The sequence below is a fragment of the Tursiops truncatus genome, chromosome 1, assembly GCF_011762595.2.
Source record: "Tursiops truncatus isolate mTurTru1 chromosome 1, mTurTru1.mat.Y, whole genome shotgun sequence".
Taxonomy (NCBI): Eukaryota; Metazoa; Chordata; class Mammalia; order Artiodactyla; family Delphinidae; genus Tursiops; species Tursiops truncatus.
Window position 1 is genome coordinate 101,811,370 of NC_047034.1, and position 15,483 is coordinate 101,826,852.

The window sequence follows — 15,483 nt, forward strand, 5'->3', positions numbered from 1 at the left end:
CGTCTGGAGTGTGAAGGTCTAACCTCTCAGTCTACAGTGCCCCTCTGTCTGATCTGTCTGATCTCTGCCTTCCTGGGTCAGGACTTCTCTGGTCACAAGTGACAGGAGTCCAGCACAAACTAACTGAGGTATCAGGGGAGTTTGCCAGTTAACATGATCAGCTGGGGTTAGGGATGTGTGTGCCGCTCGGACCCTTCCACCTCCTCCTTCTCTTCTCTTTGCACAGTGACTTCATTCTCTCAGCCCAGTCGGGTCAACATAAGGTGAAGCAACCTCCGTTCTTCCAGTCTCATGACGTTTTCACAAGCAGGTAGGGTGTCCTTCACTCAGTTCCCTTAGAAAGATCCCAGGAAGAAATTTGGTGAGGCCAGCTTGGGTCAGGGACTTAGCCAGGCCAGCCAGCAATGTCCAGGGAGGTAGGTTTGAACCACATACTTAGAGAAAAGATGGAGCTCTCCTGGGGAGAGAAATCGGGTGCTTGGGGTGTTAGGGGGAGAGGCTCCGCCTGCTCTAGCCCTCTCCTCCTCAGACAGCACCTTTATCTGACCAGGCCCACCTGCTCTTAGCTCACATGCCCAAAGCACCCTTACTGTTCTCAAGTTTTATCCTCAAGGGCCAACCCTGATACCCCGTCTTCTCCTTCCTACCCCCCCCCCCACCATATGGGGCCTTTTTGACATGGGAAAACCAAAGGATAAAGAGGTGGCGTAACTTGCCCAGGCTAAGGAGCTGTAGGGGCAGGGATGAGATCCCAGCATTCTGTCTCCAGAGCTCAGGGATGTGTTAAACTATTCCCTGTGTGGGCTTCTAGGAGAATGTGCCCTCCTGAGGGTAGGGACCCAGCCTGTCATCACCCGCCAGCAGCCTGAGGGTTGGCAAACTGCTTGGTCACCATTGTTGTTGGCCCCAAGATGGTGCCTCTGCAGTCTTTTCCTTTCCATCCACAGCTCCCAGCCTGGGGATGTGGTCTTTCTTGGTGATTTGCACAATTTAAAATTCTGTGGGAACTGGGAAGCTTTCCTTCCACACAGGGAGAGAATAAAATATTAGTTACAATGCAGATGCCATCTTTTCCTAATCCTCTCAATGGTCTCCCACAGCGGCTCTGGGGCTTTCCCACCGATGGTGGTGAGCACACGTCCCTCATCCCCCGGACTTAGGAACACAAACCTCCGGAGGGTCTGGGTCCCATTGTTGTGCCTGATTTGAAATGCAGGATCGCACATCACACAGCCGTCGCGAGAGGAGACCCTGAGCTCCATTCCTCCCTGGGCCGGGACAGCTTTTTCTTCCTCAGAGAACTGTTGAAATGTGGGTTTCCTTGTTAATCGAGGTTCCCAGCACGTCGGTGGAGCTGGCTCTGTGCCTCCAGAATGTGTTTTCCAACCATCTCCTGGGCTCCAGCTATTCCAGCCTGTCAAGACCAGACTTGCCTGCGGTGTGGGGCTCCAGAGATGTTCCTTCCAGATTAGAGTGATTTTCGGAGGCGGCCTCAGCAAGCTAGGACTGGTCCTGGCCGTGTAACCAGACCAGAGGGCCTGGGGCAGGTGGACAGCGGGCTTCTGCAGAGGATTGAGGTAGCCAGTGGGCACTTAAACAAGTACCAGGCTGCTTTCCTGAACTGCTTTCCTCCCAAATACTGAGCCACCCACCATGCCTGTGCATCAGACCTTAAACACCTCAGACGTAAACTGTTCATTTTATTTCACCAGGTGAATGGCATTCTGATATAGGCCTATAAAAACAGTGAACAGTTCGCGCGGTCTGTGTACCACGGTATGTCATGAGCGCTTTATGGATATCGATCCATTTCATCCCTATTAACCTGTCGTCATATGTTATTATCCCCATTTTGCAGACCAGGAGCTCTACAGAGAGGGAAAGTCACTTGCCCAGAGCCACACAGCTGGTGAGTGGCACAGTGGCCTATGGATGGAGGGGGCAGGCTGGCCTGAGCTCTTAAACACTGTGCTGTCACATCCGTTGACGTCAGGGTTGTGAAAATGCTGGCAGTAGGAAAGTAGTAGCTAGACTCAGATTTCCATGAAAAGCAACAATGATAGTAATTTATGAACTTTCTGGCTAAACTTCAATTCGGTTGGACAGTTGTGGGCCTCATCCATCCCCTCATTTGCTGTAGTTATCCATTTACCTACCTCTCGTCTCAGACCCCAGAGCCAATGACTGGGACTGGAAGAAGTTTTAGAAGTGGAGCCATGTGAGTGGGTAACCGTGACACAGTAGTTACTAAGCCCTGCCTCCATCCCTCCCTCCCTTTCTTCTTTCCTTTCTTTCCTGCTCAAGGTATACTTATTACTTAATTTACATACATAGCACATTTTTTTACACCTCCCCCCCCCCCAAAAGAAAGGACTGCTCTCAAATCTCTGATGGGTCAGACTCAGGCAAGACTTGGAGTAGAAGATACGTGTCCAGCCTGCATCCTTCTCTTATGGTGGCTGTCGGTGGATTTGGTCCCTGGAATGAACCTGGCAAGACTTGTGGCAGAATGTTCTTGATCCAAAGCCTAGCAGCTTCCCTTCCTCCGGAGGTTGTGCCCCAGCTGCTGTGTGTGGTGGAGCTCAGGATGGCCAGGGCCCGTGCTGGTGCAATGAAACCCCATTCCATCTCTGTCCTCCCCTCACTGCCCCCTCCTCCCCTCAAGATAAGAGACTGGAGAAACAAAGAATCAGACTTATCTTCCAGGAATGAAGTTCAAATTTAGGAGCAAATAGTTAGAGAATTTGAGCTTGAAGAAAACGTTGTGTTACTATAAGGTGGTCATTAGTAATATTTATAGCATTTGTTTGAGAGATCGATTATTTGTAATTATTTTCTTGCTTTCTCTGGCAGTTGAAGAACATAAGGTCCAAAGGTCAGTGAGTACTGCACTTCCATTCAGTGTAAACTGCTTTCTTATATGGTCACCCGTCACCAACCACGGGGTTGACAGCACATCAAAGTACCTGCCTACAGCGGCAAAATCAGAGTCAGCAAGGTGGAGCTGTCATAAAATAGGCACCTGGGAAAAATAAAAGTTGCGTTAATATATGTGATTAAAACAATAAGTGAAAGTTCTAGAAGGCATCCTCTCCCAAATAACCACTCTTTAATCATGAGAGTGACCATATGTGGGTGACTTCTGAATTGCCTCTTCAGTTGTTTGGGAGACATTGCCCACATCATCTGTAAACGCAGAAGCTCCCAGCGGCCCCCTTGGCTCCTTTTAATGCAGAACCAGCCCTCACTGGCTTGAAATGAAGCCCCTCCCCCTCCACCCCCTCCCTCTTCATCTCCCTCCCTTTCCCTTCTCCTCTTCCCATTTAAAATACAAGTGTGGACAACTGTGGAACTCCCTAACTTTTCACAAATTATGCAAGAGCTTGAGGGCATATTTTCTGAAGTCTGGTCTTCTGTCCCAGATTATGTGAGAGGGTCAGTCTTACGGATCTTTTCTCTCTTCTCTAGGTACTTCCCTAGAGTGCCCCAGCTCCCGAGTCTGCAGGGGGAGAGAACAGTAACTGTGGACTTTCCTCTAAGGAGTTAGGACAGAAGTAATGAGAACTGATTTTTTTTTTTTTTTTTTTTTTGGTAACAAGTGCAAAACAATATTATCTCAAAACCTGAAGTAAAAGATTGTCCCATATAAAATGCTACAGAAGACCTTTGATGTTTATGAGATGCCGAGAAAGAGAGAGGGGGTGGAGGATGGGACGTGGCCTGGGTGTTGGCTATCAGGGAGCGAGGAGAGTACGGGGATAGCTTTCGGGGTCTGGGCGAACACAGTTTCAGTGGAGGGTTACACAGAGGATAGGACCTGCTGGTTGCTGCATTTTCAGAGCTCAGACCAAGAAGAAGTGGACCCAGGGCTCGGCACAAGGGATTTAGGCTAGGTGTACAGACTGTCAGGGTGGCTGAAGAGAGGCCAGGGTCACAGTATCGGTTAGGATTTAGCTCAGCTGCCAGTGACAGGAACACCCAAAATAACAGGCTTAAAAAAGCTAAAAGATCACATGGAAGACCTGGAGGCCGGCAGTCCAGGGCCGGGGTGTTGGCCTCACCCTTGTGAGGGACCTGGGCTCGTTCAGGCCTTCTGCTCGCCTATTCCTCTGGTTTGGCCTCTTCCTCATTATCCAGGATGGTTTTGCAGCTCCGGCCATCACATCTCAGCTTGGAAGTCCCACCAACATGGCAGTTTACCCTTCCTTAGCCAAAACTTAGCCACGTGGCCACATCTCCCTATAAGAGAGAAAGACTGAGGAATGTCAGTCATCCTTTAGCTGTGTGGCAACCCGCCCGGTTAAACCAGGGCTTCAAATAATTTGAGAGGAAACAGGAGAACCTCCATAACTAAGAAAAGTCATAGACATTGGGTTATTTGTTCATTCAGTGAGTATGCAGTAACCATTGTGTTCAGGCATTGCCCGAAGGCAGCAGGGGAGAAGGCAGATGGGCTTCTGGTCTCGGGAAGCTTGTTACCTAGCAGGAGGCAAGACAGACAATACACAAATAGCAGATGCGGCCTGGTTGACAATCTACATTCTGCACTCAGAATGTCTTCAGATGTACCTGTACATAATTAATGATCGAAGCCGACAGTGTCAAACATCAATGCTAATAATGCCTGCGGGCGCTGTGGGCAGCCAACATCAGTATCTCTTTGATAGGAATTCAGCTCATCTGTCAAACACTCCGGGGGGGGGGGGTCCTGCACTGTGAGAAGAGTGGTGGGGAAGAGGTGGAGGGAGAAGTAGATAATTAGTAAGCCAGAACCCCACCTTGAAAACAGCCCGGGAGTCATTCTGCGGCCAGTGCCCTCGTGGGCTGAGGATCAGAATCCAGCTATAAAATCCCAGGTCTTTTTCTTCTTCTTGAGTGGAAGAGGTCTGGGGGGCTCTTTCCTTGCTAAGGTGCAGGGCAGTGTGATGAGGACAGTTTTGTGATTCCTACAGGCCTTTGAGGCCCAGCTGGGGAAGTTGAGAAAACACAAGGACACAGCCTTTTCCTGCTCATATGACCTTCAGCCACAGTCCCTGAGCCCGGTTTTGCTGGGAACCAGGCAGGTGTCCAAGTTCAGTTCACATGTTGTAAGTGGGCGTGGGTTCTAAATTAAACCCGGAACAAGTGTTACCCACCCAGAACTCCTGTCCCGGCCGCTGTGCAGTGACCTAGATTCAGTGATTCTCAAACTACTTGAGGTGAAGAGCCAGTTCTTTGTTTTGATTTAAGTTTCCTTTTCCAATCTGTCGTAAAAAATGAAATAGCAGAAAAATGAAATTAAAATCACATACAAAATACAAACTCAGACTTCTGTTAGTAGATTCAAGAGGCATTACTCTGTCCAATTGCTCTAAACGTTTCTAAAGGCAAACTCGGTCCTGAACTGGAGTTTGCCAGTAGCAAAGATTTCAGAGCCATCACGACAGCCCTGGGACTGCACTTTGGGCAGCACTGTCCTGCAGGCCTGGGACCATGGGCCGGCTGGGACTCTGTCCTTCCCAGCTCTGTGTTAGGACAGCTCTGAAGGAGGATGAGGAAGCTCTCTGGGTGGCCTGGCACATCTCTCCCTGGCGCCCCCTGCCCTGCTCCCCATGTTTTCAGCTGCTACCCGAGTAGACTGATAAAAGGAACGGCTTGGCTTACTCTCCTATCATAGTCCCCGAGTGCAGGTGAAAATTTTACTCCACTCTCTCTCCAGCCAGAGAAATGAAAGTTCACAGCTAACTGTAATCATTATCCAGGCTCCTCTACCTGACCAGGGCTTTGGGCATCTACTGGTTTGATCAGCAAAGCAGCCGACCGCAAGGCTGGCGTCTCCAGCCGGCTGGCCTGGGCTCGCGGCCCCAGCAGGCTGGGAGATCACTGGTGACCCTGTGTTGCAGTTCTCCAAGGAGAGGCACATCATGGACAGGACCCAGGAGAGGCTGAAGAAGGAGCTGGAAGAGGAGCTGCTGCTGAGCAGCGAGGACTTGCGCAGCCATGCCTGGTACCACGGCCGCATCCCCCGACAGGTACCCGCCCCCGCGCAGGGTCACACGCCCAAGGCTACCAGGCGCAAGCCCCGGTTCAGCCAGAGCGCACTACTACAGGGTGGCCTGTGGTGACTTAACGTAGGCGCGTCTCTAAGGAGACCTTGAGAAGAGCTAAGGTCGGGAATCCAAAGTACGTTTCCCCGTGGCCGGTGAGTGGATGAAGGGAGAGCAGCTGTTCTGTGGTTCTGTAAACAAGGCGCAGGCAGGAGGCAGCCGCGCAGGGTGATACCTAGGGGAATATCAGGCTGGGCTGTTGTTCAGATAATTGAACTCTTGGCCGACTGCCTGCAGCCTCATACCCCGTGGAGCCTGCTTCCTTCTCAAGGCAGCGGTTTAATTTCAGGTGAAGAGGGGGTATCATCAGGGCGGGTGACCCAGAGCGACAAGGCCGCCTGTGCCCTAGTGGGGCTGGCACTTTTCCACTCTCCATCCCTCCCCTCCCCGGCCCCTGGCCCGGGGGATGGGAAAGAAGAGGAATCATACCAGCGACCACAGTCTCATGGCCAGCATGTACTTTGTGTGATAGTCCTTTGGGCCATAGCCGTGAATGATGTTTTTGTATTTAATAGTATAGAAACTGAAAAATAGAATAAGTGCAGAATTGAGGTATAGAGTTTCTCTTGGGTTTTCACTGTAACCTGATCTGACCAGTCATGCAGGACAACATGACAGGAAAGGGGTGGCTGAGGGTGAGGGAAGGGCATCGTGTTGTGGATGTTTTTTTTTAACGTAGCAGCTTTCTCAGCACCATCAAAGAAATAATCCTGATCCTAACTTTGTTTTTTTTTTTCTTCTTTTAGTGCAAAATCGATTGTAGAAAATAGAGTAAAAAGAAGAAAATTAAACACTTACCTGTAATTCTCCCTTCTGGAGATAACCACTATGAACATTTCGATATAAATCCTGCCAGACTTTTCCAAATCAAGTATGAGCTCATGCTGCATATAACTTTGCAGCCCACTTTCTTCCCTTAATGCTATTTCCTGGGAATTTTCTCCTGCTCTGAAATGTTCTCCTACACCAGTCTCCATTGTCTGTGTCCACTGTATGCTTTCTGCATTCTGTATTGGGCACTCTCCCCAACATCCTTGCAGATAACTACTGTGTTCATGACTATGATTATTTCCTCAGGCTCAATTCCAAGAAATGGAATTTCTGTGTGAAAACATTTTTAAGGCTAAGATGCAATTTTAAGGTAACCATGGTAGCATACTATTCTAAGCTAGCTGATCAAATGTTGGCATGTCCTAGAAAACTTATCAAAGTTTATAAATCTGGTGTCTGTCACCACCATCATTCTCCTTATCGTGATCATAAAATTTGTTTCCCATTTGCCATGAGTGTAAATGTTCAGCTATACATCACTCCCGATTGTATAACTAAAGACTGTGACAATAATAACGATAGTTATAGCCAACACTCTAGTCCTTTAAACCTTTATAGCTATCCTGTAGGTGATATTATCCCCGTTTTACAGATGATGTAAACTGAGTGTAACTTGTCCATGTAACTTGTCACCCAGACGAGCCGGAATGCAAACCCAGGCAGGTTAGCTACAGGAACAACCATACTACAACACAGTATAAATTCTCCTTTTATTATAAACATCAGCATCATTATAGCTAGTGATTTTTTTAGCATCTGCTATGTTCCAGGCACTGTACTAGTGCTTTGCATATAGTATGTATGCAGGTATATAATCTTCCCAATAACATTGTGAGATGAGAGACCTGGCCCTCTTTGTTCCAGGCCCTCCAGAGTAATCGGTGTGCCCAGAACCACACTCAAGGGTCGATTCCACAGTGCCTGGACTCCACCTGCATGTGGATCCTCCTCCCCCATCGACCAGGCCTGGAGAGGGGTGTCTTAGGAGAGGGCTCTGAGGGTGACTTGTAGATGACAACAAACACCCTCCTCCAATTGTTGGGGGAAGGGGGAGAATCAGACCCACCAGACACAAATTTTATTTATTTTCCATCACTTCATATCCTTCAGGTCTGCATAAATATCATCTTCTTGTGATACCCTCCTAACCACAGTATTTAAGAGGACAGCCCTCATCCTGATTTACTTCTTCCTTAACTTGACAACATCTGACATACCGTACCTGTTGCTTGTTTGTCCTCACTAAAATAGAAGCTGTCCACTAAAAACAGAAGCTCTGAGGCAGCGGGGACTCTCGTGGGCTTCATTCACTGCTGTAAACGCAGTGCCTACAGTAGTACTTGGCACATAGTAGGTGATCAGCAAATAGCTCTTAAATGAATTAGTGGGTCTTCTAAGAATTTGGCATTTGATAAAGAGCCGACTGAGGAAGAAGAGACATAATAGCATTGTCCTCTGTTGGCCCAAAGAAGTGGGGAGCAGCGCAGCTCAGCTTGCCTTGCCTACTCCTCACGCACCGTTTTGTCCCAAAGGTGTCAGAAAACCTCGTGCAGCGAGACGGTGACTTCCTGGTTCGTGATTCTCTGTCCAGCCCCGGAAACTTTGTCCTGACCTGCCAGTGGAAGAACCTCCCTCAGCACTTCAAGATCCGCCGGACGGTCCTGCGGCTCAGTGAGGCCTACAGCCGAGTGCAGTACCAGTTTGAGATGGAGAGCTTCGACTCCATCCCCGGCCTGGTGCGCTGCTATGTGGGCAACCGGCGGCCCATCTCCCAGCAGAGCGGAGCCATCATCTTCCAGCCCATCAACAGGACGGTGCCCCTGCGGTGCCTGGAGGAGCAGTACGGCACCTCCCCCAGCCAGGCCCAGGAGGGCAGCCTCGTCGATGGAAGGCCGGACGTGGCCAAGAGGCTGAGCCTCACCATGGGCAGCCCCCAGGCCCGAGAGCAGAGCTTGCCCAGGGGCAACCTCCTCAGGTGGGTCAGGGCCTCCTGGGTCGGTGTTGGGAGTGTGGGGGACCCTCTGGCCGGGACCAGGCTTAGCTAGGCGGGCGTGCTCCCCCAGGAGCAGAAGAACCATGAACGACATTAAGAAGAATGTCAAGTGTCATTGGAATAACTGTCACAAGGCAGTGCGTGATTAGTTCCCAGTTGAGTTGGTGCCAAAAATAAATGAGGCAGTTGCTGAGGAAGGGGACGGCTGACCGGGAGAGACCTCCCAGCGAAGGAGGTAAGGATTCCGGCTAGTCTGAAGGCTAGGGAAAATGTGGATAGATTCTGCAAAGGGAAGGGTATTCCCAGGGAGGGAGGGGGCTCAGCATGAGCAGAAGAGTAGAGTTAGAAAAGGGGCGAGTGTTGCTTGGAGTGAGGAAACTGGTGGAGCTGGAACACAGGGTGCAGCTGTGCAGGGGGCTGGCAGGGGGAGGTTTAGGGAGGTGACTGACCCCCACCAGATCGGGGAGACCTTAATGCCAGGCTAGGGGATTGAAGGAGCCTCAGAGACTCAATGTGGGGGACGGGATGTCCTAAGAATTGGACGGGACAGCGCTGTGCGAGAGGAGTGAGGAAGGGGAGGGCAGGGACAGCAGCTAGTGAGCCGCGGAGGGTCAGGCTGTGCGGGTGGGGTAGGGCGAGGGTCAGGAGACTCAGAACCAGCCTTCCCCAGGCTCTTCTGCATGAGGGGAAGGTGGAGAAGGGCAAGTCAGATACCGCGGGAGGGACCGGAGAGCGTGGACTTCGGAGGAAAAACCAATTGTTCCATCTGAGATGCGACTGTGGGCTTGCTGAGGGCCAGTGTCCAGCAACAGTTCTGGGGTTCAGGAGGGAAGTTAGGCCTGAAGGCTTAGATGAAGCCTTGGTCCAAAGGGAGAGGGTGGTTGACTAGGTCGGAACAGACAAGATTCCTAAGACAGGAGGCGTCAAGAGCCCGGGGGCTGCAGTCTGACCCTCGGGGGATCTCGGGGAGAAGAGTTCAGAGAAGCGGAGGCCGCGCTGAGGCGCCCCGCTGTCGACTATGAGTGGTGCGCCCTGTGTTAATACAGGACCTGTCTCTCATGGAGAGAGGAGGCCTTGTGCCTATTATCTAGCTGTCAGGACAGGAAAGCAGGCAAGAGGCAGGCATGGTAGGGTCCCGGCCGCTCAGTTACACGGGTCCCCTTCTCCGGCTCCCTGGCGTCCAAGCTTGCACAACACATTTTCATCCACTCACTGGTTTTCTTTCTGGGCCAGGAGGAAATGTCATAAACAGTAATCTCTAGACTGCAAAAATTCAGAAGCAAAATACAGGACTCTGAGTAATACGAATGACGGCTGTGTGCTCCTAGGAAGCTCTGGTAGATGTTAGTCAGCGTCTGGCGGTGGACCCTGCCGCCTGCCCTCCAACGCTGGTCCACCCCTGACCTGGTCAACCCTGGACAAGCTACTTACCTGCCTTGGGCCTCCGTGTTTTGGAAAGGTGGGGCTTTTGAGGGTTAAATGGTTTAAGATCTGCAAAGTGCTTCGAACAGTGCCGGCCCATAGAAAGTGCTAGGTGAGTGTTCATAATCCTAGTAATTATTGTTTTCTGGAGAGCAGTAGAATGCAGGACTCAGGGCAGTTGCAGGGAAGGAGGCAGGAGCTGACATTTAGAAATTCTCCTTTTCATGGTAATAAGATCGGAAGTGAGATCCCTTAAAATATTAAAAGGGGGCCTCTCCTGTTTCTTTGGTGGTGGGCGGGGGTTGGCTGCTGAACTGGTGAGCAGGCAGTCAGTGTCGTGAACAGAGCCAGGATGACCCACAGAACCCCTGCCAGGAACGGTGCTGGGGAGGAAGGCCGCCTGGTCAGCCCTCAGCAGCCTGGATTTAAAATACAGATTTTTGTGTTTTTTTTTTAAAGATAAGAAATAAAAGAAAGGCTGAGAAAGTCACTGAGTCGACGTTACAAACTTAACAGAGCCACTCTTCGGATTGCGCTTTGAGAGCAGAGCTCCCTAAGCCTTGTCACCCATTGGCACAGGTTGCAGGCTCAGAGACGCCTAATGGTAGGGGTGGCGTGGGCTCAGCACGGAAGATGCCCCGAAGCCCTGCCCCTCCGCGTCAGCGGCTCCACACCTTCCCTGACGTCGGGCCTGCTGGTTGGCTACCCGCCGCCGGCATAGGCGTGCGCTCTGCCAGGTTGCATTCCGGGCCGGTGATGGGGCCCTGGTGTCCGACCGCTGGCGGTGATCACTGCTTAAATATCGCCTCGCTGAAGCTACTGCCTTTTGGAATTTGCCCTCTGCCCTGCTTTATCTCTGAGGGGTTGCTGGAATTTCTCTGTTGCTGGAAGTTTGGGGTGGTTTGTTTTGTTTTATTTCTTTGGTGCTTGCAAAGGTAGGAAAGAACTTGGCGATGTCTGTAACATAAGCTTGTCGGGGGCGTTGGAGAGGGGGAGGCCGATTAAAGTTCATTACGACTTGGCTGGTGCAGTGCTTTCTGTCTTAGCAAAAGAGAAATTCTGTTCTTTGGTGCTAATTAGAGAAATTCCCAGTCTGGATCGGCAAGGGACAGAGGAATGCTAGCTGATCTTGTTTCGTTCCACCTTTTCCCTGTGCGGCTGTGCTCCGTGCCTCGCAGCCGCTGCTTGGTGACCCCGCCAAGTCCCTTTTCCCAAGTCGTCCCGAGGAGGCTGGCTGTGGGATCCTCCTAGATGCATAGGACAGACTCCTCGGGCAACCCTGCAGGTTATCTGGGGGACGCTGAGATTTGCACTGAAATGGAAACTGCCCCACAGCTTCCTTCCTAACCGTGGCACTGTGAGGCCCGGTGGAGAATGCATGTTAGTTACACAAGTCTTTCCTTCTGGGTCTGTAAGTAATTTTAGGCACCGTTAAAAGTACACATTCCAGTTCATCAGATTTTCCTGAGAGTATCTTGAAACCTTTACCCTGATCTGCTCAACAGGATGGAAAGGCTCAGAGGAGGCAGCCTAGGACCTAACTGGATTGGTCCTGGGGACGCAGGGTCGGAGCCCACGGCAGAGTCACATACTAATCGCCTCCATCAGTAATTTCCACCCTCCACCAGACATTCCTTTACTCTTAGGCTGTGCGGGAGCACTCTCATTCTGAGCAATCTTTTTTTTTTTTAAACTTTCCATGACGTTGCCTAAAGGTTTTACGATTTAATGACATGTTCCTGCCCCACTTGTCTTTTGCTTCAGAAATAGAGAGAAGAGTGGTAGCCAGCCAGCCTGCCTGGATCACATGCAGGACAGAAGAGCCTTGTCCCTCAAAGCCCACCAGTCGGAAAGTTACCTGCCAATTGGTAGGTCTTTGGGAAATTGGGAGGGAGAGGGTGACAGTGTTTCCCTGACTTCCTTCAGGCTGCTTCCCCTGCCCCATCTGGTCACCTAATTTGGGAATGACAGAAGACTCCATGTCTGCAGGCTGTAGGATGAGGGGTTTGTAGAACTATATCCAGATGCAAATCACTGAGCTGGACGCTTTATGGGCGCTAGCTTTTAAGCCTCATAACAAGCCTTCAAGGTGGGCATGGTTATCGTCTTTGTGGCTGAGAAAACTGAGGCGCAGATATTAAGTGATCTGCCTAGATTCTTCTGTCTAGTAAGTGGTGAAGCCAGCATTTGAACCCAGGTTTCCTGATTCTAAGCCCAGTTGCTAACTGGTGGTCTTCATAACGAATGCACCTCCCCCTTAGTCTCCTCCCTGGGCAGATGGTGAGTGGGTCAGTCCTGGGGCTCCTGGTAGAGACCCCTCTTCCTCTCCATTCTCCTGCCACAACCAGAAGAGTGAGATGGTATGGAATGTGGGGAAATCAAGTAAGCAATTATCTTAATAGGTGACGGGATTGTTTTTCATTATTTTTGTAACTGACCTGCCTTGGGGAACCACAAGTTGATTTTCCTGCTGCCCCTTTGTAAACCGCTTGGATGTGGGTTATCTCAGTGTCTTTTTCTCCCTTCCCCGTGTGTCTCTGTCTCTTTCTTAAAGCTGGCTGGGATCCACCCTGGCTTTGAGAGTGAATCAGGGCCCGCCCCCCCTTTATGCTATGTGGCTAGAGACTTGTGTTTTTTAGGGCAAGGTTAGATTACTCACTGCCCTCCAAGCTCAATGTAGTTCCCTGTTCTGCCTGTACTAACCTTCTGTGACCATAAAATGACATTGCTGCCCAGCTGTCGGTGGTCGCTGGGATTTAGAATTCCCCCAGAAGTGGGGTGGGGCCATCTTAGCCCTTGACATGCTCTAGACTGCTCTAGATCGGGCCTGCGGTGGTCATACTGACTTATCTTTTGTGGGTGAAAACCAAAATCCTAGGGCCTGAATTGAGGGCCAGGAGCTGTCACTCTAGTTTTGTCCGTCTCATGTTCTTCGCACAGCTGAGCTTTTTCTGACCCTCTCTTATCCTCCACAGGTGGTAAGCTGCCCCCTCAGTCCCCAGGTGTGGGCACAAGACCCTGCCCAAACTCACCGGTTTTTAGGACAGGCAGCGAGCCCACCCTGAGCCCAGCAGTGGTTCGGAGGGTCTCCTCGGACGCTAGGGCAGGGGGGGCGCTGAGGGGCTCAGACAGCCAGCTATGCCCCAAACCGCCCCCCAAGCCCTGCAAAGCGCCCATGCTCAAGGCTCCCCGGTCTCCGTCCACCTGGCTCAACTCAGAGGCCAACTACTGCGAACTGAACCCAGCCTTGGCCACAGGCTGCGATGGGGCAGCACGGCCGCCCTTCTGTGCCCAGGACAGCTACGTGGACCTGCTGACCGCCAAGCAGAACGGCGGGCCGGCTGCCCGGAACTCTGACACCAGCTACTTGATCCTTGATGACGATGATGGGGCAAAGCCTTGGGAGCCGCTGCCGACCCAGAGGGACGAGGGGCAGGAGGACGAGGGTACATTCGTGACACCCCTCCTGGAGACTGCCTCCTCCTTCAAGCCCAACGACCTTGAGTCGAAGCTCCTTCCTCCTGAGAACAAGCCCCTGGAAACCGCGATGCTGAAGCGTGCGAAAGAACTGTTCACCAACAACGACCCCAAGGTCATCGCCCAGCACATGCTGAGCATGGACTGCAAGGTAGGTGCCCGGCGGGTGGGTTTGGTCAGACTTCCGAATGTTTGGAAGGGGGATCTATCTGGGCCTCATTTTGCCTTACCTTGTGACTGCTTTGCTCACAGGAAAACTCAGATGATAACCTGGGTGTGGGGATTTATTTAAGGGGTGGGGACTACAGGCCGGGACAACCCTTGCCCAGGCAGGAAGCTTGTACAATTCACCTGAGACAGAGGGACACAGGCTGCTACCCAGGGCCGTGCCTTCCCTCTCCCACCCCTGCTGTGTCCTTCTCCCAGCTGGCGTAGATTTTCAAGTTCTCCCACAGCCTCAACTCCATCAGAACTGGTGAAGTCAAGTCCAAAGAAGAGTAGATTGTAGATGAAAATGTAGTTTCTGGAGTAGCAGAGCCTTGGTTGTTTTTATTTTCATTGTACATGCTACATATGTACATTATATATTTGTTTTATTGTTACAAAAATGGTCTTTAGGATAAACTTTTTTTTTTTTTTTTTTGCGGTACACGGGCCTCCCACTGTTGTGGCCTCTCCCGTTGCGGAGCACAGGCTCCGGACGCGCAGGCTCAGAGGCCATGGCTCACGGGCCTAGCCGCTCCGCGGCATGTGGGATCTTCCCGGGCCGGGGCATGAACCCGTGTCCCCTGCATCGGCAGGTGAACTCTCAACCACTGCGCCACCAGGGAAGCCCCAGGATAAACATTTTTAAAGTTACTTGCTCAATTTAGAAAAATTATAAAATACAATTATAAGATACAATTTTAGAAAAATTATACAATACAGATTAAAAGAAAAGAAAAAATAAAAGTCACACAAAATCCAGCTTCTTGGTGATCACTATTGTTAACATTTATTCTGCAAATAGGTACATGTAAATAATAATTGCATGCATATCTATTTGTTTACCACAGAAATGGCACAGGTCTATATATACCATTCCAAACCCTTTTTGTCTTCCATCGAACAACATGTCATGACTATGTTTCCACGTGACTACATAAATTTGTGTTTACATCATCATCATTTTTGATAGGAAGCATTTCTTTTAGATATGGGTGGCTTTTGTTCATAGCTGGCCCCAAGACAACCTCATCCTTCAGAGAGAAGTTTCTAGAAAGTAGGTGTTTAAGGCTGAGGCGTGCTTAGCCCATGCCTCAGTATAAGGAGACAGATCCCTTCATTTGAGCAACAGATAAGGACTTAGAGAGATTTAAAGTCCTTTTTCATTTGTAGCTCAGTGGAGTCAATTAGCTTCAAAGACCAGGGCTTATTGAGGAATTGGGTTTTCCTAAATAAATTTCCTGGGTCATGAATCATGGCAGGAAATCTAATCTCCGAGTACTCCCCCAGTGAGTTCCTCAGTTGATTGAAGCTCACGGGGGCGCAGAGGGCCTCCCAATGTTCCTTAATGAGGAACGTTAAGCAGGTGCTGGCTGCTCTGGGGTGAACAGTCTGGGGGGCTGCCAGGAAAGGGGCTGTGTTGGAAGAACAAGGGCTGTTCCCGTGGTTGACTGGGTATCCTTGGGCAGT

General features: G+C 50.7%; 1 protein-coding gene across 9 annotated transcripts in view; it reads left to right on the forward strand.

Moving 5' to 3' along the window:
• Window positions 1-15,483, forward strand: part of BCAR3 (BCAR3 adaptor protein, NSP family member) — a 206,287-nt gene that overhangs the window by 170,892 nt on the left and 19,912 nt on the right. For 4 of the 9 annotated variants that reach the window (XM_073810880.1, XM_019919797.3, XM_033863369.2 and 1 more), the window contains 4 exons: window positions 5,883-6,011; window positions 8,450-8,892; window positions 12,097-12,200; window positions 13,308-13,960. In XM_073810880.1, the coding sequence (XP_073666981.1) occupies window positions 5,883-6,011; window positions 8,450-8,892; window positions 12,097-12,200; window positions 13,308-13,960 (1,329 nt within the window). The other 5 variants (XM_073810893.1, XM_073810921.1, XM_073810914.1 and 2 more) reach the window with 4 other exon arrangements.